At 39.3% G+C, this 22,973-nt stretch overlaps 1 protein-coding gene and 1 long non-coding RNA gene across 6 annotated transcripts in view; one reads left to right on the top strand and one right to left on the bottom strand.

Moving 5' to 3' along the window:
• The window catches only part of LOC130569804 (uncharacterized), a 55,179-nt gene that overhangs the window by 4,376 nt on the left and 27,830 nt on the right, over positions 1-22,973 (bottom strand). The gene's annotated exons all lie outside the window — the stretch shown is intronic.
• The window catches only part of cadm1a (cell adhesion molecule 1a), a 269,351-nt gene continuing 250,454 nt past the window's right edge, over positions 4,077-22,973 (top strand). For 2 of the 5 annotated variants that reach the window (XM_057359684.1, XM_057359680.1), the window contains exon 1: positions 4,084-4,208. In XM_057359684.1, coding sequence (XP_057215667.1) covers positions 4,136-4,208 — 73 coding nt within the window. In that variant the 5' untranslated portion in view covers positions 4,084-4,135. Of the gene's footprint in view, positions 4,209-22,973 lie in introns of all 5 variants that reach the window. The other 3 variants (XM_057359685.1, XM_057359682.1, XM_057359681.1) reach the window with 2 other exon arrangements.

The following is a 22,973-nucleotide window of genomic DNA, read 5'->3' as shown; positions in this document are numbered from 1 at the left end:
AACCCAAACAGTGACAAATCCCACACACAAACACAAGTGAATTAAGTTCATTAACGACAAAAACAAGCTAACTAGAAAACTTCTGCATCCACTAATAGGGCTAAGAATGTGAAATTACAGTAGTGTCAGGCTTATCAGGGCCAATCATAAGAAAGCCACAAGCAGCCTAGATAACTAGCCTCCAGACACACTGTGAATATGCCACTGGGAACCTATAAGCCCTCAGCCTAGTTACACAGGCAACAACAGACTATATGCCTAAGAGAGGTCGCCTGTGTACCATACAGGTAAGACAAATAGCAACCTAACAAGGTCCACGAAGACACACCTTCACATACTTTGACACATGGTAAATACCCTCAGAGACAAAGAAATTAAGTCAGAGAAGAGAAAATGTGAAAAGAAATAACACTAATGAAACTGGTCAGACTTCTCAGGGAAAGAATACTAGGTGAACTACGAGCACCTCCAACCAGCGCACGTGACAAAATGATCCACGCTGATGTGCCATCTCCAGGAACTGCAATGAACAAACAGCAGGCCACTGTGATTTCCTTAAAACACACCGCAATGACAGGGACTGTCATCCTTATTATCTTGCAGTACAGAAAACCTTTGTGTCCACCACAGATTAATGATTTCTGCATTTCGTATCAACTGGTCCTTTCTGACAGTGATGAATGTTGTGGCGTGTGTTGGGGTCCAGACAGTCTTTGCTACACCTTGGTAATAAGTTCTTCTTGTCGCACACTTTGACTGGAGCAGAAATCGATGAATGACGCAACGCTTCCCTAAATCATGTCCTTACATTAGTGACAGCACACGTCAGGAGAAAACTGGCACCCGCTCTTTATATGATCCCCTTCTTTTTGCCAATCTCACCTCAATTACTTTGGACTTTCCCTTTAGATATTTTGGTGAACAGGAAAGCTTTTTGAAACCAACCCATTTCTGTCAGCGTTAAACGATATCTGCTGTTCCGAGCACTTTGAGAGCAAAGGCTGGAGAGGAAACCTCCATTAGAGTCATCTAGCATTAAAATACGTTCTTGTGTATTACAATCCAGGTAAGCTTTAAGTCACAACAAGGTTTAAAAGGGTTGACATGCTTGGATAAAATTTGACATATGCTTGTCTCCACCTCAGACTGCATTTCATTTAGACTTGTGTAATCTATTTAGATTGAATTCAATTGAATACATTACATTACTTACTGTAATGCAAGTAAAAGTTAAAAATGAAAACTCTGTCATCATTTACTCACCCTCAGGTTGTTTCAAACCTATATATACAGTATGTATTTGTTATGTTAAACACAAAGAAAGATATTTGTAAGAATGTTAGCAATTTTCAGATCTGTGACATCATCCACTACCATAGTAGGAATTTTGTTGTTGTTGTTCTGTTTAACACGAAGTGAGACATTTGGAAGAATTTAGGAACACAAAAAGTTCTGGGGCACCTTTGACTACCATTTAAGTTTTCCTACTATGGCAGTCAGTGATGTCACAGAACTGAAAATTTCTAACATTCTTCCAAAAATCTTTCTCTGTGTTCATCAGAACAAAGCAATTTATACAGGTATGAAATGACATGAGGGTGAGCAAATGACGACAGAATTTAAATTTTTGGGTGAAGTATCACTTTAAGTGAGATCTTAAAATAAACATTTATACTATTAGGAATAATTAAAATATTCATATTCTTAAACACAACGATGGTTAACAATCAATAAAAGATACATTCTATAAGCACAAAGTCAAGAGGTAAAAGTTAAACTGGTTTCCATTTTAACTTCCTCAGCTCCAGGTTTGAACAAACAACTAGTTGTGATATTTTCTTGTCTTTCTTGCATTTTCTTGTTATGCAGACTTTCCTACATGATTTTGGTGTCTTTGTAAAGATACGGCTTGATCATACATTCTTAAAATTAGGTCGTTTTTTGTCTGTAGAAATCATGTTCTTAACATTAAGTCATTAAATGAATAATTATAGCAAAGCCCTGCTGAGTTAGTATCCTGGGACAAAATGTGCACTCTTGTGTTGATAAAAATGAAATATCACTTATTTGTCTGCAAGAACAAAACCCTTGAGGAAAATCAATAAATAGCAGGAGAATTTCATTAACTAAAGAGCTCTCATAGTGACTTGTCTGGAAAATAAAGATATACGAAGCTTTACGACACCATCAGTTTGCTATCAGCATGAGGTCCAACGCGACTGTTTGGCTCTGACGTAACATTTTGCTGTCTGATGCCTGCTGTGGGGCATTTCTTTCATCTGATCTAAGCTTTGATATCCTTTAAAGGAAAGGTGCACCCTAAAATGTATTTTACATCACTGACAACAAAGTAAAAAAAATGATATGAATCTAGATTATAATTGCTCTTTTTAAAATTTTCTGAAAACTGCATTCTGTAACTTTTTGGTTAACTTTTTACGCAACACGACGGCGCACAGTCCACTGGACCACCGACTAGTATGGTATTGTTAGTTTGTAATCTGTACCACTGTTAGACTAGTTAACCACAAGTCATTTGTTTGACATGTTTTAATTTAGCTACATTTACTCAGTTCATTTATGTCCTCTACATGAAGTATTTGAACAGGTTAACTGTATGCTAACAATACTTGTTTCAAACATGTAGAACCACTGTCCGTGAGTGTCACTTTTTTCAGGACCCCTCAGCTACACCCCTTAATAAGAACTATTCCTCAAAAAACACAAAACTTGTCCAGAAAAGGAGCATAAAAGACACTTCAGCTGTATTAGGGTGTATCATCAAAATCTAAAGCTTGTATAAACATTTCTTTAATTCCTGTTCATCTCCCGAAAATCAAAGCACTTGCCCTGTGCCTTCCAAGTAAATTAGCATAATGAGCCACCAAGGGTAGAGCTACCTGGATTACCTTATCAATTTGCAACCCTGGCTTCAACTGTGAGTCAATTTGAGAAAGCACCCAATTAACTTATATTAAAAAGTCAACATAATTATGTTGATGAGAAGTCCCTTTCATTTTGAGGGAGGAGATATCTAAACCACAGGAACTTTTTACTAGAATATGAACTGATTACACCTGGCAATAGCATGTACTTCTGATAGTCAGTAATATTAAGACAAATCTTTACCCAGCAGTATTTCCTTATCTCATTTTGTCACGAATCCACTTCTTTCACTTTATTACCTCTTTATTTCCATTGTCAAACAAATCTAATTCCGGAGGTTCAAATGGTATTATTTCAGTCATTACAGAGTGTAAATTTAATATCCCTTATTCCTATTTTGGTTTCATTCCCGTGTGATTCCAAAAGTTCAGAGTTATATATCCCTTTCAAATTAACTTTGTAAAAATGGTTAACGCTTTTAGGAATAAGCCTACATATGGCAGTTCTTTTATCAGGTTAGAGATTTTGCTCTCTCCCCCAAAAGGCTCACAATAACATAAAATACAACTGGCTATACAACTTTCAAACGTCATGAGAGTGTGTGCGTGCGTGTGTGTGTGTGTGTGTGTGTGTGTATGAGAGAGAGAGAGAGAGAGAGAGAGAGAGAGAGAGAGAGAGAGAGAGAGAGAGAGAGACGCCACTAGGGGCACTCTTTTCTCTAAATATCTTATTGTGTTAAGGGGGAACCATTTTTACCGATGATAATCATAGTTTCTGACAAAATGACAATTTATACAGTTGTTTTTATTGCAATGACGTTTGTGGTGACTTCGTATTAGCCACCACTTCCTTATAACAAACAAATAAGTAACTATAGCTAACTAATACATGTTCAATATACATTAAAATTCATCTATTATTTTATGTTCATAATAATTGTTATAAGAATAGACTGCAGCATAGCATTTTACTATGACGACCATACGTTGGTTTGTGTATGGTCTGTTTATGATCAACAGGGTGTTATCCAGAGAGCAAATCACAGCCATCGCTACTCCTACGTAAACACACCAAAAAGACACCACTCAACTACGTTAAGACTTGCGGTAAATGATTGGGATGTTGAAATGTTTTTGAATGAGTGTTTGTTCCCGCCCTTTCCCCGCATATCATTAAACTCACTCCCCCGTCTCTCTAGTAGGTGAAGCTCAACTCACTCACGAGCTTCAGAACGAAGCAGGTGTCCAACATGGCGAACACGAGCAACGGATCTCTCGCTACTCTCCTCCTTTTATTCACCATTTCAGCAGCTATCCATACAGGTAGGAATGATGCTTTTGGATTAAGTAAGCCCTTTGTCCGTTAAGGGAACAGACGACTGAGCCAGCGCGACGGACGTTCCCTGCGAGCGGAGATTTTTCCTCAGTGTGGCGTTTGGATTGAAAGTGATAGTTGAAAGTACCAATGGGTTACAAAGTTAGATAACGTAACGCGTGGTCGCATTCGAGCTGTATGCGGATTTTCATCTCATCGCTTCTCCGTTAACTTTGACGCGACAAACTCTGCAGATGTTTGTCAGTTGTTATTTTGGCTGCGGCTCTCGCTGCGCGTGCATGCGGGAGAAGTGAGGCAGGAGTCACGCAGTAGAGTGGACTGTTACTTCCCCTGTCACCCGCTAACGTAATCCTCATCCTACAGAAACTAGATTGCACAAAATATGTAACAAAAATACAATGTATGGCTCTCATGACGATATTAGCAGCCTTCTGGGGAAAAGAGCACGGCAAACCTTTGTATTTAACCCAGCACTGTGCTTCTGAAATACGGTCTCCGATGGGTTGTTGTTATGGATTGAATTAAAATGTTGTTTCTTCTAATGTGTGTGGCCAAAGGTATTTAACTGTTAATAAAATGTAGTCTTTTGTAAGCCATTGCATTCGCGATGAGTTTGCAAGTCATTTTAAATGGTCTGTAAAACAGCAGTTACAATAGCACGGAGGGAGAGCATCTGTAGACTCGGGCTTCATTCATTGCGCCTTTGAATAAATATACAAAAGAAAGTTTTGTAATAGTGTCTAACGCTGATTTATTTGATATTATGGGTTTGGGTCGCGTTTTGGTTTCGCTTTAAGTCAGAGTAATGTAGCGCATTTGTGTGACCAGTCGCTGTGAAACTGTATTTGGCGGTATCCGCGCACTCTTCTGTTCAATTCCTATTTCAGGACTAAACTAAGGAACCGGGAAAGCGACTGTTTCGGTCATGGCTTAACATAAATCCATTACTTTTTTAAATGTTCACCTAATTCACTAAGGCATCGCAGTTGTGATTATAACGTTAGGGAATATTGTTGCTTGTGGCTGAGAGGAAATCGAGTGACTATGCAAAAATAATTCTAGTTTATTTACCATTATATTTATCTCCTCTTTCATTGTGTTATCATAATATTTTCCTTCCTACCCGAAGCACTCGCGTGTAACCGAGTCAACAAGTGCATGAGTTTTTTTCCACTTGCTGAAATAAGTGATGTTTATTTATTCAGCAGTCGTATATTTAGCACTGTGTGGTGGGGCTTGAAGCGCATTGTGTTTGCCTGTGGAAGACATATGGAAATGCGCGTCTTTTCTTCAGAGATGCTCGGAAGCGCTGTTATATTTACAGCCCGTATACAGTGCAGGGCATCCGCTCCTTGTTTATATCAGGAGCTCTGTAGTTTTGTCGCGTTGCGTCGATTGCAACGGGAGCATCCTGTTTCTTTTGCTCGTTCGCGCAACGACACTTTAGGGAAATTTTAAGGCGTTAAGACTAAAGCATCTACAAACACGAGTCTTTCACTTGTAAAAGGATACGTGGTGATTGGAAACATGTCAAGACAAAACGAGGCAATATCCTTGAAAGTGCGATGCATGTTCTCAGTGTGCAGACATTCGTACACCGTGAAAAAATTAGACAGCTAAGTTTGATTTGTTTTTTGGCAGTAAACCTTTATAGTAATGTTGTTATCGTCAGAATGTAAAAATGTTCACATACATATCTTTTTTTAATGTCCTTGTCTAGTGGGCCACACTGTATACACATGATGTGTAATACAGGATATGCTGCAAATATTAGTCAGTCATTAAATAAGAAAAGTGTTGTCTTTAAATAATATTTTAACATAAGGTAGCCAAAAATCTTCCAAGCTTGTGGTTAAATCTCTATGCATTTGCCTTTACTACCCCCTCTGGCTCTTTCAGTGCTTGGTCTCTGTTGTGCCCATTGTGTTGAGGCTTTAAGCATCGTTTAATTGTTCTCTGGCGCTTGCTCACAATTTCTTTGATTGTGGAGGAAAGTGAATTATGGCTAATAGCCCCACTTTGGCTACAGTTTCATATTTCAGGGAATCCCTCAGTTTCCATTAGCCGGAGAGAATGCTTTCAAATCAGATAAACATTTAGTATACACTATACAGCATATAGGAGAACAAATAATTTGTGTAGGCCCTGCAGCAAATAAGTTTATATGGAAATGGAAAAAAGGAAAAGCACTAGCTTAACCAGGTTGCTGTTATTAGACATTTCTTCCCCTTTGAAGTGTGTATTATTTGTTTTGCTCCACTTGGCTGTCAGACTAATACCTTACAGAGTGAAAATGAAAATGGCTGGGGGAGAAGCTAATCCACATAAGAATATTTTGAGGATTACGGCTGGAGTCTTCCATACCCGCCTTGCTATTGATTGGTTGCTTTCCTCTGTAAAAATGACAGCATGAGGAAAGACAAGAGCTCTCTTAATTCTGTCAGTTCAGGCTGTTGCTCGACAGATTAATGACATTATCGCTAATGTTTGTTTATACACGTACACATATGCACACGCATTATGTATATATACATTGATATAAATGATTTATGTTTGTCAGTGTGAATGACAGACATTCTAATCATTGAGTTTCTATTAGACACCATTTGCCTCAATTTCTTTTATGGCAGTGCTCTCTCATTTGTTAAATGCATGCAGAATGCAAGGCGGGAATTCATTAGAAAAACAGGAAAGCAATCTATTGACAATGAGTTTGGTAGTGGGATGTTTGAGATTAGAGAATTTCTTCAGTTTGTGGTCATTTAGCAAAGGTCAGTTCATGTGAACTCTCTTTTAATGACACTTTATGACTTGGACACAAGGACAATGATTGATGAGTCAATACAAGTTTTGGCGGCTAGATGATAAATTGACTCTTTGACAAAAACAATAGCTCATTTTCATACTCGCTGTGAACATGGCCCATGGATTAAAGGATTTATTTATTTCCACAAATAAAGGCAGTTGTGTGTCTTGATTAAAATTCTGTAATGACATTCTCTTGTTTGAACACAATGGAGGCCCCGATGGCAAAGTACATGCTGACCAGCATATGAGTTGTTTGATCCTAATTTCTTGTAAATTGCTCTCTGTTTGGGGAATAAAAAGGCCAACAAGGACACTGTATTCTATAGGAGCCAAAATGGGATGCCTGTTTGCTGAATCTTCAAGAGTTATTGCCATGCATTCACAGCATCACAGATCACCCAAGAGAGATTTTTTTAAACAAAATGTGCTTTAAAAAAAAGCTAGACCCAAACTGAAGTGCATTATGTAGTTCTCTCTTAATTTTTAGGATAAAGCAATCATAAAGTCAGGTTCAGTGAGCTGTTACAGTAAACATAATTTATAGCCCAATACAATCAGTCATTATGTGGGTGCACCTTGAATTTGGTAGAAATTGAGACCTGAGGTTTTTTGTTTGAAGTTTAGTGTGTGAGAACCTGTTTTGCAGAAGAAATGGATCGTGCACCATCACAACCTCCCACTTCCATCCCAGTATGGAGAGGAGCTGATGATGGAGCAGTTTACCGTACATCATAGTGCAGCTCACGTTGAGCGAGTTCTCATTAAACAGAGATTACAAGCAGCCATTAGCGTTACCTTTAAGAAAAACTCACCCACTCAGAAGTCTAATGTATAAGGTTAATCGGTCCTCTTTTCTCAAAACATATCTACTCCCCATCTAGAGAGGAAGGCTTTGTATGTTATCATAATAAAGCAAGGTCCCATGGGAGGCATAACCATTTATCTTATGTCTGTACAAATGAAGATTCAGTGTTCTCTGATAAACACCAAGGTTTTTCTGTGCAGTACACTGGCAGATAAAAGAAGATAACTCTTTGGCTCAGAAATCACTGGAAAGTCAAATGTTTAGAGCTTTTTCAGTTCATAAATTGGAAATCCCAAGATGCTGGATTACAATACTGTATCTGGTCCATCCAGCACGAATTGAACTTGTTGGAGCCATTGAAGATGTTAAATGACTTGGAAGTTGTTGGCTCTTTTTTTGGATAACAATTCGTTCTTTGATCGTTCTCTTTGTTCACAGCTTGTATTGTTCAGAGCTTTTTGTGGCGTAGAGCCTCAGCATGCAGACAAAAAAGATAAATGTGCACGCAATCTTTTGGAGTTTCAGTCCATTCATTACAGCCAATTCACAAGTGCTCGGTGAGCCTATTTTTTGCGTTTGTCATTTTATTGTATTCTGATGTTCAGCCATTGGGTACATTACCATTTGTATTTCACTCCTCCTGTTTTAACTCGTCATTCAAGATTGCCTGGGCATTATATCAGCAAGGCACGTGAGTGACACCCATCTTTCCATCCGCTTCTCAATTCCTTAGTGTTTATTAAAATTATTTCATTGGATCACACTTAAAGGGCAGATGTGAAAGACGCTGTGCACGGGCGGTGTTTGTTTTACAATGAAAAGATGTAGCAATTTGTACTGGCTCCTCTGACCTACTATGTCAAAGAGATTCGGTTTTCCTTATAAAACGAAATAGGTCAGCCTGTAATCTCTCAGTGTCTGGTAGAATGCATTAGGGTGGACCTGCTGGAGGATCTTTAGTGTTCATCTAACAACACTGCAGGAATTTCTTAGTGCTCAAAGTGTCATGGCTTAGGTCAACATCAGATTAGCATTTCTATAACCACCACAGGTTGTCATCACCAAAGACATACAATATTAGAATTAATTGTTGGTATAGATTTTGATGTCTTTACTAAGAAACATGCAAAACTAAAGTCAGGTCTCTTTGGGTAAGAATAGATTTTTGTTATGCAGTGGTTTTCTCCACTTGGCAAGTGGTAATGTAGATCTTAAAGGGACAGTTCACCCAAAAATAAAAATTCTGTCATTTACTTGCCGTCAAGTTGTTCCAAATCTGTCTAAATTTCTTTGTTCTGATGAACACAGAGAAATATATTTGAAAGAAAGCTTATAGCCAAACAGTTCTTGGCAACCATTGACCACCCTCGTAGGAAAAATTACAATGGTAGCAGTGTTTACTGCAGGATTTTGAGAGACTGTAGTACTGATGACGTCACACGCTAATTAGCATATTTGTGACTAGGGATGCAGCGATTACCGCGCTTAAAAACGTCACGGTTAATTAATCGTAAAGGCTCCGTTACACCGTATGTTTCTGTTGCACGGAACGGAACTGTTGCAACTTGTACAAACTGAAAACAAAATTACACCAGAGGTGCACCATCTTAAAGAGCCGTGCTTATCAGAGACACGGAGGCCACGACACACACAAGATTAACTATGGCAGAGAGATCAAACAGCCAATCTTATGTACATTCACAATCAAGGCTGTAGCGGTGACAGTTGGGCTTTCAGTGCAACGTAAACAAACCATGCGCCATGTAAGTTAACGGAGTCGCACACCGGACGAGAAGTGTCGTGTCGAGGACAGCTCACAGGATGAGTACATTCTGTATGAGCAAGCTCAAATTCAAAGTCTACTCCTGACGCAAGTTGAACCAATTCAACTTATTTGATGTTATTATTTAGCGAATGGGCTCTATATCACGTTGATAAATCCATTACAGTTTGTTGTAAACGAAAACAGTGGGGGGAAAAAAGCATGTGATCCGTGCGCGCTAGCTCTTAAAGGGACAGCAGCATAATACATATATCTGTTTTAATGCTCATCAAACAACAAAAAACAAAGACAAAACACACTCACTGCTCCTGACTGATCTATATTTCAGTATACTGTGAAGACTATGAAGTGTTATTTTACATTTGACTCCTTTATTCAGTTTCTGTACCTAATAACCACAGTTAGACAAACCTGAAACATTTTCATTTTATATGTGTGTTTGCTTTATTACATTTATTTGTGATATTGCTCATAATTTGATCATTTGTTCTAATTTTATTACGAACTAATTGACTATTATTATTAGAGTTGGGCTAATAGTTTATTGGTATTATGAGCTTATTTATTAAGATTGCATAGGTAAAAAAACTAACTAATAACTAGACATTATTATTTATTTATTACTTTTTGTTGTGGGCAAGTAAATTTTTTTTGTCAGGGCCAGTAAAAAATTAGAAATTAATGTAGGCATAATAATCGTCATAATCGTGCAACCGTGATTATTCCTCAGACTATAATCGTACCAACAAAATCTATAATCGTTGCATCCCTATTTGTGACGTCTTCACGTCGTGTTTGCGTTTGGTCTAGTTTTGGCACATGAAATATGTTTCGCTTCTATTCTCTGATCACATAATATTGTATTTTAACACAAATGAATGCTATTTTCACATATTATCTGTTCTGTTGTCAGACATAAAAACGAGTATAAAGTAGTGACTGAACACGACCCAATAATACTTCGTTTAATCCAGGTGTTACTTTTACTGCTGCTAAAATCCTAATTTATAAACATGACATCGTCTGACAAAATCACCATACATTTTGGCTATATTAACCTATTTGTTTGTCTCATGCGCACAACCTTTACTGCCATTGCTCTTCTCATCAATGTGTTGTTGTGTTATGAGCCCTTTTTTATTTTAAATGCAAGAGATCGTTTTATTGTAGATCGCGTATAGCGCAGACAATTCTGCGCAAATTCAGAAATATGACAGAATACACTATTGCTGTTACACAGAATACTGCTACTACAACTACAGAACAGAGGTCGCGTTAACCGAAAATTCTCTGTCATTGACGGATTTTTAATACCAGTGACAGAAAAATCTGAAGGCCGTCTGTCATTTTGACGGATTACAATGAGGGCAGTTTGTAACTCCCCTTTTTGTCGAGTTGGGAGTATCCAATAATTTCCTTTCATCAGAACGTGATCGTAGGGACGCGTACGTTTCCCATTCATTACTCAAACGCCTCGTCCATTCAGGAAAACCCACGCAGGATCAGCTGAGACTTGCGGTGTGGAACCAGGGGCGTGTATAAACAAGACTATGACAGCCCATCACCGTCTAATTAGTTTCGCCATAGTTTCAAAACGAACTGAAAAACTTTTTGCACTTTATATAATAACACAGCGATCTCTAACGTTGTTTGTGGCGTTGTTTCTGGATCTGATTCTGCAAAGCGTGCATCTGTCATTCAATAAGACCCTCTCGTCGCGTGCTCTCATACACACACAGGCGCGAAAAAACCAGTGGTGCGGTGTTAACAGATTTTTTTCCTTCTGAAAGTGATAGGACTAGCGTCATTTTGGATAAACCTTAACTTTAAGTGAGTGGAAAAAGAGTCTCCCTGCGTCTTCTCCTGTCATGACCTAAAAGCAGCTTAAAGTGTAAGTGAATAAATGAATTATTACAAAACAGCGTGTACAAGGACCTGTCATTGTTACTGACTGGACATGAACATTTGTCTGTAATTAGTATTTTATGTCTGACAACAGAAACATTAAACATGTAAACGATTTCGGCTTTATTGGGTATTAAAATACAGTAAGTTCAAAGAACGCATGTACGTCGCGATGATGTCACAAACATGCTAATTGGCACGTAATATCACCTTGCACCATAGTGACGGGTAAAAATAGATTATGATGGATTTTTTACGAGCCAATGAAAAAGTATAGCGCATGCAACCTCTGCTACAGAATACACACGCGTTTGCGCACACTGCACTATAGGGAGGGCGAGAGCTTGCACACAGACTCGCATAGAGAAAGGGTGTATGGGAAACTTGGCTAACCTTTTGTTAAGTCATGATAAACTCGATCAGCCGTCTTCTCTGTCAATAACATCTGTGACTGTTGGCGTTTATGTATATTGAAAACACCGCCACCTTTTAATTCGTTCAGTGTCATGTGAGAGAAGCGCTGTAGAGGTGCTGCATGCAACGAGAGAGAGAGAGAGAGAGAGGTGCTGAGTAGGGGTGTGAAGAGATCTCGTGACACAATCTCCTCACGCAATTGGCATGATGGAGTGCTGGGTTCGAAATTGCGACCATTTTAGTCGCATATGCTCCCTACATTTAACCTGTGCTACCTCAAAATATACTGTATTTGGGAGCATTTGTGTGAGTGCACATTTTGTTGTGGTGCGACCTGTTTTCATTACTGAAATGTTTATGTGGTCTTAACTGTTTCTCTGAAGGCTATGAGGGTTTAGTCAGTGGTCGAAGGAGGATTGACTATGTGATATGATCGCCACCTCTGCTAACACGAGCACTATACAAAATGCATATAGAGAAAACAACCACAGCTCTTTAATAAAAGCTGCACCTGTTAAGAAAACAAAGCACAATTTTTGTGCAATTACTGGCTGTCAGTTGAGTTTGTGACAAAACAGTTTGCAGTGTTTACATATTATTACTGCATAATATAATTCATTAAATTATAAGTTTTTAATTTGTTTCATAAAATACAAGTTGATTTTATAATGCCTACATTTTTTTAATTTAGTGTTTTTAAGGAGAATAAGAGACTATTTTTCCCTATATATTTCATCATTGAGGATTTCTTTAAAAAAGTCTAAAAATCTTGTCTGGTTCTCGTGAACTCAGTATCGTGTCTCGTCTTGTCTCGTCACACCCCTAGCGCTGAGTGTTTGCAACTCTACAATGAATCAAGCTGTTTTAAATAGTAAAATAAACATGTAAATGGGAATTGTGAACAATCTAATTATAGTGGCCAGTGTTGACAGTGTGGCGGGCCGTGACAAATAAATCAATATAGGAAACAGACAAGACAATGATATGTTGTTATGAGAAGTAAAACATTGTTTTGGTTCATTTTGAAACTATGGCGGGCCGCCATAGCCTAATTAATGAATGGGAAACACCGGGTAGTCAAAAGTGCCCCAGAACTGTTTGCTTTCCTACATTCTTCAAAATATCTTCCTTTGTGTTCAGCAGATCAAAGAGATGTACAAAGATTTTTTTCCTACTATGATAGTCAATGGTGGCCAAGAACTGTTTGGTTACAAGCATTCTTCCAAATATCTTTCTTTGTGTTCATCAGAACAAAGAAATGTATACAGATTTGGAACAACTTGAGGGTGAGTAAATGAAGAGAAGACAGAACTTAAATTTTTGGGTGAACCGTTCCTTTAAGTCAAGTCAAGTCAGGTCGTGCACGGTTAATCGCGGTTACCACTAAATCCTGCTGAAACCGAGCTGGCTGCGATAATGCAAGGTATCGATTATTTTATTGATGGCTCTGGGATCAGTAGGAATTGCTGCTCGATTATAATGTGCATTTAAAAAAGCAACACCCGTCAAACATGATCATTATAAATATACTTTATTATCATGAGAATACCTGAGGCGGCTTGAGGATCAGTGATAAAAACATGTCCTTAGGCATTTCCTAGAACTATGTGTGTTATGGTCTTCTTCTGCAGTGCATATTTGGAGTTTCTGCACGAGAGTGCCCTCTGGCTTTCGGATGGAGCAGCATTTTACCGTACTTCACTCACAAGTTGGGCATAAATCACGTGATGTATATTTTCGGTTAATTGGTCAGTTCTGATCTGCTTGGCAGGGAAGAAACTGTATACAGTGTTTGCTGAGCCATAGCATAGAAACGTTTAACATAATAACTGATCTTTACAAGGCCAATGCTTATCACACTTGATCAATAGGCAACGCAGTCAATAAATATGCCACTTCACAAAAACAGAAAGCTAGCTAGCAAGAGAGATTGTTGTGTTGTACAGCATTACTCTTTAAGGTTGTCTTTTGCCTTCACAAAATATCTGCTTGTCCTTAATACGCTGAGCTTGTAATCGTGTGTTTTTATGCACTCCCTGAACAGATAGCCAGTAATCTGGTCACTCAGAGCACACTGATGGACTCGCAGTAGCATTAGGGAATAAGCTGCTTTCAGTCATTTTTGTCAACCGCTGATGTGTCTGTCGGATTTGTCTGTCAGCAAAGACATGTGATTGTGCTCTTTACATATGAAGAAGAGAATCAAGGTCTAGCTAGAATGTTTATTGCAGCATAACATTTACAGAGTGTCCTTCAGTGCAGGAGGGGGCCGTTCAATGCTAGTATTGCTGAGCTTCTCCTTCTGAATTTTCTTTTTTTTTCGTTCTGTGGCCGTTTCCCAGCTTTAGAATGAAGTGTCACATTTACTGCGCCAGTGTTTGCTGGCTACAGCTCTGTTTGTTTGTATGCTGCAGTTATTATGAAGGTAGTTATCCCAAATGCCCCTCTTCATTTCACACTGATGCTCGAGCACTGAAACGGTGAACTAGACAACCTGCAAATTGGAACGTAAAGATGTTTTGCAGAACGTGCTTGAACATTTTGCACTTTGTCAAGACCAGTTGTGTTTATCTGCAGTTTAGGATTGGTTGTACAGTAGTTTCGATCAGAATACATCAGTAAAGTGGGTCTGCTTATTCGGCCCCTATTTATGCCCCCTAAGACCACATTTTATGTGACACAGTATTGTATTGTGAGTAAAGATAGTAGCCTAAATTGATATGTGTAATCTTTAGCCTTAAATGCTAAAGAAAATAACATGTTCACTAATGTCTTAATGCTCAATGCGATTTAGAGGTAAGTGTGATGAAATAAATGATATTAGCTTGCCTCAGAGTCTTAAAGGCTCATGAAACGGACTAGCAACCCTCAGCAAGCTATTCTTTGTGTGTTTATGCCGTGTAGACAAAATCTTTGCAATCTGGATTTGTTAATCCTATTATTTGAGGGGTTCTTCCTTTGTTCCCCTACTGTGCTGACGAAAGACTTATTTGGGCCCCAGACATGAGCTGGGTTAAAGAAGCCATCTGGATATGCTTTTTTCAGGTCAGACAGTTACCCCAGCACAGTAACAAGACGTACGGTGGAGATAGGATGCCTACCCTTTCTAGGTCGAGAAAAGAGGAAATTGTTATAGCATTGCAGGATTATGGATCAGGGCAAGCATGTGAAATTCAGGTCTGGTGAAAATAAACAGACAGAGGTAGAGGGGAAAAGATGAAATGGAAGTTTGAAGAGACATGGTGACCGTGTGGCTTTATTTCCCAGTGGTATTCTGCAGAGGCAGGATTGTTGTCCAGAAAGCAAACAGTGAATGATAACAAAAATATGATCTTCATAAACACACCATACTTTAATTCCCAGTGGGCTCACAGCTTGAAAATTACAGCGCAGAAGTGACGTGATGTGCTCATTATGGTGTTTGGCAAAGTGAGGCTGTTAGGAGATGGTGAGAGTGCTTGGCCTTGAGTATATTGCCGCGTCCCCAACCCTTTTTTCACAACAGTGTTTTTCTTGGATCATACTGTACCTTATCTTTAACCGCGAATGTGTACCAAATGCCGAGCATGTGCACACACAGAATATTATTGCAGATCCTTGAGATTCCTCCTCCCACATTTGGTTAGAATTTGCTTAAAAAAGCTTGTTCAATTGGCAGTTTTGTCTGTGTGCTGAGGGGTAAAGACTGATATGCTGTTAAGATGTAAAAATTTTATTATCTAAGGGATTCCATTCCAGTAGCAGTTCTAAAGTACTTTTTCACAGAGAACAGCCTCGTATTTTACAAACGTGAATCTAATTTTCAATTTCGCTGGATTTTTGACATGGGTACCATTTGTGTTCAGGACTCATTGAATCTGGTCTAATAACGGCGGCGAAATGACGTCGTTAGAATATTGAGGAGCTTTATCGGCAGCATGAAAAATGCCACGCAGACACAAGTTCATGATATATATGTCTATTTTCAGTCTCAAAATAGGGCCCCTGCTGTAATATCAGTCACACTAATAGATAATTCATGCTTCGATACCCTCGCCTGCACAACCGCAATCCCGGGAGAGCAGGCACCTAACCTCGCTCATTCCTTTGAAGTTTGCTCTATCAAACTTCCAGGGCTGTGCTACAATCAGGACCCCATGGAAACACGGAGATTATGGTGCAGCTCGGCTTGTCTTGTGAGAATAATCAGCTGAACCTGTGGGGAGGGAGGCCGGTAATTTTCTTCTAAACACTGCCAATCACAAAAAGTGCCGTGCGGTCTCGGTTTTCTGTAAGCTCGATGCATGCATGAACTGTATGTGTGTTGGGAGTGTTGAGTTAAAAGAGGGTATTTCAATTTTCAAGCTAAATGTGTGTAATTTTAAAATGTGCCCTTTCTGTTATTCCCATGAACTGCCTAGTCTGGGCTTCAATTAGGATTGACCGTATCTGTGCTATGTTGTTTGGTGGCATGCACCCGCATCATTCTGTTCCAATTTGGATCTAATTGGTCTAATTAAATCTAATGACTTCCTTTATAATTCCACAGCCCTATTTAAAACCATGATAGAGTGCTAGCGCCGGGCATCTTGTAGTCGCTAATGGGAAGTGATAGTGTACTGGATGTCGTGTAGGTGGATACTTTATCTTGACTTCTGTTTTGTTGCGTTTTGTCACGCATGCACGTTTCTTTACGCCGTTTAATTTATGGGCCGCGTCACTGCTAACTTTCAGCCGTCCAAATGAATGTGCTGTAGTCGTCTGCCAAACAATAAACCCTCATGGAGTACCTATTTAGGTCCAGTATATCATCACCGCAATAATATCATTTTCAACAAAAAATTACTTTATACATCATTAAAATCATCCACTTAGTGTACTCTTGGCTAATTGCTAAATAATGCACCCACTTATTCACGTGCTCTCAGCAGATGGCACTAGGGAAGAGCGAGTGTCTTGAAAGTTTAAAATGAACTGCTGTACATACATGAACGTTTGATAGATTTGAGTTTCTGGGGAAATTATACAGTTAATTATACAGTATGAAAGGTGGGGAATTGAGAGCTAGCTCTTCCATTTTTTAAATACTGGGAGTGATTTCTGCACTTTTGTTACGTTAGCAGTAAAATCATGTAGTTGCATCTCTACTGAACTACTACCGCAAAGAGGGTACGCTTAGATTATATGGGTCTACTTAGCATGTGGGACCGCCTTAGTCCTTGTAATTCATTCTTTCAACTTCTCAGACAAAGTAATCTGAAGTCTGATCATTCCTGATTACTGAGGCCTTTTAAAGAAATCTGAAGATGATCTAAATCATGTAGATTGCTAAAAAAACAGACGCGTCTGTCTAATGAACACATTTAAAATCCCCTTGTAGCCTATTTACTCATGCCTAAGGCTTATGCCGCAAAACTGTTGCGATTTGCAATGTACACTAGTCATTCATTTTAAATGCAGAGTTGTTTTAGTTACACTCTCATGATCCTAATAAGGATTTTTTACTCAAAATAATTCACTTGTATAAATAGAACATGGAAACTAACTTGGGCTTGTATCATCAATATTTAATAGACCTTTGGATTATTATCTAAGCACTGTGCCCTCCCTGTTAAGAGGGGGGATTGTACAGTAAGAGAATGGTCTTAGGGGGCATAAATAGGAGTCGAATGAGTTGTTTAGCAGCTGCTAATTAATTTAAAGCTTTATCAAATAGGGGGCAGCATGTGTATTCTTTATCATGGCCTTGGCCTCTTGCAAAGCCCGCTACAAAACCATGCTATTAACAAACATCTCCATGCAGTCCTTTCACAGAAATAATGACCTTCCTCCTCGCAATCAGAAGTGTAATACATTCAGAATTCACGGCAAATCAAGAGTTTTCGAAATTTTCGAGTGATGCCTCCATTCATACTATTCCACTCGCACATGCAGTTTTAAACACACAGTTATCTTAGTACAGTGGTTCTCAACCTTTTCATGGTTGCGCCCCCTGTAACCCATTTAAAGAACTGGCGCCCCCCCCCCATACTGTACATTGAAGATGTTCGAAATTGCGTCTGCAGCGCCTCGCACATTAAGCACGGCGGTTCGCGCTGCCAGCAGCGCTTTGGGAGCGTGCTGCTAAACAGCAGCGAACTGTACCACAAGTAGAGTATAGCAATTGCAAGTTCACATTATTATTTTAAATACATTCACAGACAAACCTCTTCAAAAATGGATAATCTGTCTCTTACATATGTGCAATGTTAGCATAAAACATGATATGTTTATGTAGTTTTAACTGTTTCTCTGAAGGCTGTGAGTTCAGTCAGTGGTGGAAGGAGGATTGACAGTGTGATATGGTCCCCACCTGTGCTAACAAGAGCACTATGCAAAAGCATATAGAGAAAACGAAACGATCACAGTTCTTTACTAAAAGCTGCGCCTGTAAAATTGTTTTTACAATTACTGCCTGTCAGTTGAGTTTGTGACAAAACATTTGGCAGTATTTACATATTGTTTATTACTGCATAATATAATTTATTAAATAGAAGTTTAATTTGCTTCATAAAATACAAGTTTTCTGTGTTGTCTCGTCTCGTGGGATAAGTGTCTTGTCCACACCCCTATTAGATATAGTTTATATATACAAGTCAGTAACCCTGACGCTAGGGATGTTGCGGTGATTAAATTTTAATCAACGTGTAAAAACACCGGTTGTACCGGTGACACTGGGGGTTTGCTGTGGGGTGGTCGAAGATGCGGCTGTGCCCATGACGCAATTTACTTTCAGTTTTAAAATGGCGGCAATTCGGGAATGGCAATTGCTTGAATTAATGGTGGGTTCAATATCTTTCTTAATAAAAACACACAAAACTAAAAAAAGTACAATGACATTTGCTTATATTAATCACAGACCTTACAAAACGAATAATCACAGCACACATAAAGCAAAAAAAAATAAGAAAGGAAAATAAAAAACATTTAAGTTAGATAAGTTGCCTATACAACAAAATGTGTAATCACGGCACACATTGTGCAACAAATAAATCAATCAATATGAAACTAATAAGAAAGGAATATGAAACGAAAAACGTTTATATTAAATGAATAAATAAGAAAGGAATTCGAAACGCAAACGTTTATGCTAAATAAATGGCAAAGCACAGGCTTTTGAAAATTAGAACAAAAAGAAAATTAAAACTTAACCGGCTCTTGATGACAGTGCTTACATATTCTATTATGTTCTTTGCCAGAAAAGCCTCTGCCATCGTCTTGTCAGTCAGCACTTCCCTCTCCTCAGATGGTGAATAAAATCTATCTTGTTCCGCTTACGGTGAATGCAGCAGCCACGTTCAGATGTGCCATCTGGTCTTTTACTAAACTAAGTGATTTATTAATATAAAAATTAAAAATGACGGTGGGGGTCGGTGCCGTGGTGGACAAGTGATGTAATCTGTAGGCGGGTGGACAACGTGCATCACCGCCACCGATAGACACCGACAATCGCAACAAGATTACCCGACACATGTTCGGCAACCTTATTTGCATTGTGAGATAAACAGTTAAATTCACACAGAAATTCTGGAAAATTACCTGAATTTCCTGCCAGGGATCAATAACGCGTTAAAACTCAGCTTATAAGGGTGCCTCATCGGAGCCAAAACACGCTCCCCCTTTTAGCCCTTAGGTTTGCCGTAAAATGCCGGATTGTTGATTGTGAATAGATTTCCTGCCCAGTTTAGCTTTCGCACAGTCCAGCACAAAGTGCCCTCAAAGCATTAGGGAGCTCAGCAACGTTTCAGGAGATTAAAGGTTGTACAGCCTTAAGAACCAAATCGATGCGTTCTCCTTGCCTAGAGATTGACTGCGTATTGATTGGCCGCAAACAGGAAGTGAGATGATGAAAACAATGCTCTGATAAAAAAATAGACTCAACATGGGAAATGAACTAACCTCACGAGGTTGGAATCCCCTTTTTACGGAATACAAAGCAATACTTCATCACCTCTCCCATTTCTTGTAGTCTGTGTTTTACCTCACCAGGATAGCTTCATTGCTTATCACTGGTCTCATTTCGACCTGCATGAAAAGCAAACTGCATCATCAATGATAAAACATTACAGACAGGCCATTTTGTCCTGGAAAGCGGCTCATTAAATAAAGGTTGTGGACAATTAAAGGCTTTGATACTCGGTTGTTTGCAGCTCTGATTTTCAGACATGGAAAGAAATAATGAGACACACGACACCGGTGACCACTGTCTCCCTCCGTCTCGCTTTCAACTAAACAATTCTTTTTTTTGCTGAAGAGGCCACATATGCGGGCACGCTGAATACCAAGTGGTTGATATTTACCAATGAACATGACATGCAAGGCTGCCCCGTTTTGTCGTGACCACCCTGTCGTTCCCAGTGAGTCCGGGCAGGTGCTAATCAGCATGCTAATTGTAATATTGTGTTGTTGTCCGACGTGTGCAAATGAAAGCCAGGCATTGTGGCCGAGGAGCCGGGGGCTAGGGGCCGGAGACATACTGGATCGAGTGCATCGGTTCTGTCTAATCGTGCCGTTTGGCATTCGCAGTCATTACCGTGATTGTTTTCCAGCTTCCAGCATTTAACAAGGCACTTACAGAGATTCTGTGGCTAAACACTGCCAAGGAAACCTTCTGGGGGCCTGTCTCTCTCGACTGGCGCACCCAGCATCCGCGCTGGGAGTCTGAGGGATTGGCGTGGGCTTTATTTCTGTTTTAACCCCCTCCTATCTGCACACAGGGAGCTCTACTCTGATCCACCCTGTTGGAGAACAAGATGTCAGGCTTGGAATGTTGTCCTAGCCTTATCTGTGATATTGGAAGGCCGTTTCAGTGGAAAATGAGCTTAGTGAAGCTATAAGCCTGACGGTAATTTGCTTGCTTTTTTCTGGTAATGTTTTTTTAGACTGCGTCTGATTTGATGGGTCTGAGAAAGCGTGAAATGTGCAATCTGTCATCTCATGCACCTAACTATTGAATTTGAATGTGTGAGAGGATGATAGATTTTTTAAAGCTGGCTCCCGGCGTGGTCAGAGGAATGTTGCTCTGTTCTGTTTGATTTGATCCAAGCGCTTGACATTTCCCTAAGTGTTTGTCACATCTTCAGAATGTCATCCTTAATGTGCTTATCATGTGCTTAAGTGTTTGGCAAAGCCTCATAATGTCGTCTTAAGATGGTAGATGTATAGCAGACATTACGTAAGCAAGCCATTTACAAAGATATGGAGCAACAGGTTGCAGTTGACACATACAGCCTCATTTATGAAACAAGCGTACGGTCGTTTCCACGCAAAACTTGCCATTTATCAATATGGACGTGAGCGGTTGCTATGATCAAATCTCACGACTGGTCTCAGTTCGTGTACGCAAGTTTTGAGGGTGATGGTCTGTGTAGGCTTTACCCTTTTGATAACTGAAAAGGAATAATGACAAATAGAAAAATTTAGGGGACAACCGATTTTCACCCTGGTCGATTATCGACGTCTATATTAAGCATTTTTATGATTATCGACATCGGTCATTTTCAAAGCCGATTTGCAGATAAATTTATTTATTTGTGAAACGCCTCCTCTTTTGTAACACGCCACTCTCTTGCCTAGAACAATGCCCGCCCACCGCCCATCTGATTTGCTGAAAGTCACGAGTCCGGCAAATTAACGCGGAAGGCTGAAGACACTGAAAGGATTGCACTCTCGCACTGAAAGCATTTTCTAGCTCGAGCTGCTTCAGTGATCTCGCATCAGTTGAAGGGCTGTGCAAAAATATCGTTACATGTAACTATAGCAATATTTTTTTTTTCGATAGTGATACCTCTACTATTGATATATATATTTTAAAATCATGTCATATACATACGGCCAAAAGTAAGTGGAAGCGAGCATGGCAAAAAATATAAGAACGTTTCGAGCTCTCAGAGCTGATGTGTGGGTGTGCTTTGGTTTTCAAAATAAGTAATGGAGTTGTGAGTTATATAAAATAATGCTGTTTGTAGGCTTCGCAAGTCATTACACAAGTCACTTGGCTACTGCAGTGCATTAGACAAAAAGTTTATTAAGAAAAGTAACAATGACATTTATTGTGCTTTCACGGATGTGACAGCAGCGCATTTACAGCACGGATGAACCAGAGGTTTTATACTGCCCATGTTCATTGTTTTAACTATAATGCACCACAACAGCCAAGTGACTTGCGTGAGCCACCTTATTCCCCTGTGCTACCCACTTGAGGGGCGCAATCCACAGTTTGAGAACCCAAACCTCTGATCTGAAGGTTCGTGCATCGCACATCATGGCCACTCTGCAGAGGTAAGGGATGTTTTTACACTTATCCTTACAGAAAACCCCAGATGGTGCAAAGTGTTTTACAGTGTTGCAGTGATTATTATTAATGATTTATCCGTGCACACCATTATTTAAAAAAAAATCATCTGCACTTGTAATCTTTAATCAAAACGTTAAGCTCCTCTCCCCCTCTCAACAACAACTCTTCACCACATGACGTCACCAACTAAAAAGAGGTAGGACTATACTGACTGTCCAATGGCCAGGCATTTTTAGCCCTCCCCTCTAGGCCCAACTTACAACAAACCAATCAAAAAGGCAAGGGCAAAATAAAGCCCCGCCCTACATTTTTTCTAATTTCAGAAGCCATTTCACTCGGATACACGTCACGATACGGAAAAGAAGTCAATAGCAACTTCCGTTTCATGGTGACTTTAAAAATCTACAATAATCAATATAATTACAAGCAATGGGTAAGTTTACCTATTTGCAAGTATCTTTGTTCGAAAAATATGCATTTTAATGAAAACCGAAAACACGCATGCTTTAAATCGGCCCTAACACACGCGGTTTCTGCCAATCTCACATTAATCTTGAGTACCTATAGACAAGTATTGCATACTTCGTATCTTCGAAGAGTATTTAGTTTGATCACATTTATAAAAGATAGATACAGCTGTACGATTTTTTCCGAAAGCATACGGCGCGTGCGGGGGGAAGGGTTAGGCTGAACTAAAGCACGTGTGCACCCATTGCCAACAA

Source organism: Triplophysa rosa, linkage group LG19 (genome assembly GCF_024868665.1).
Source record: "Triplophysa rosa linkage group LG19, Trosa_1v2, whole genome shotgun sequence".
Classification (NCBI taxonomy): Eukaryota; Metazoa; Chordata; class Actinopteri; order Cypriniformes; family Nemacheilidae; genus Triplophysa; species Triplophysa rosa.
Note: the sequence above shows the minus strand (reverse complement) of the source record. Positions and strands in the feature narration are given on the sequence as shown.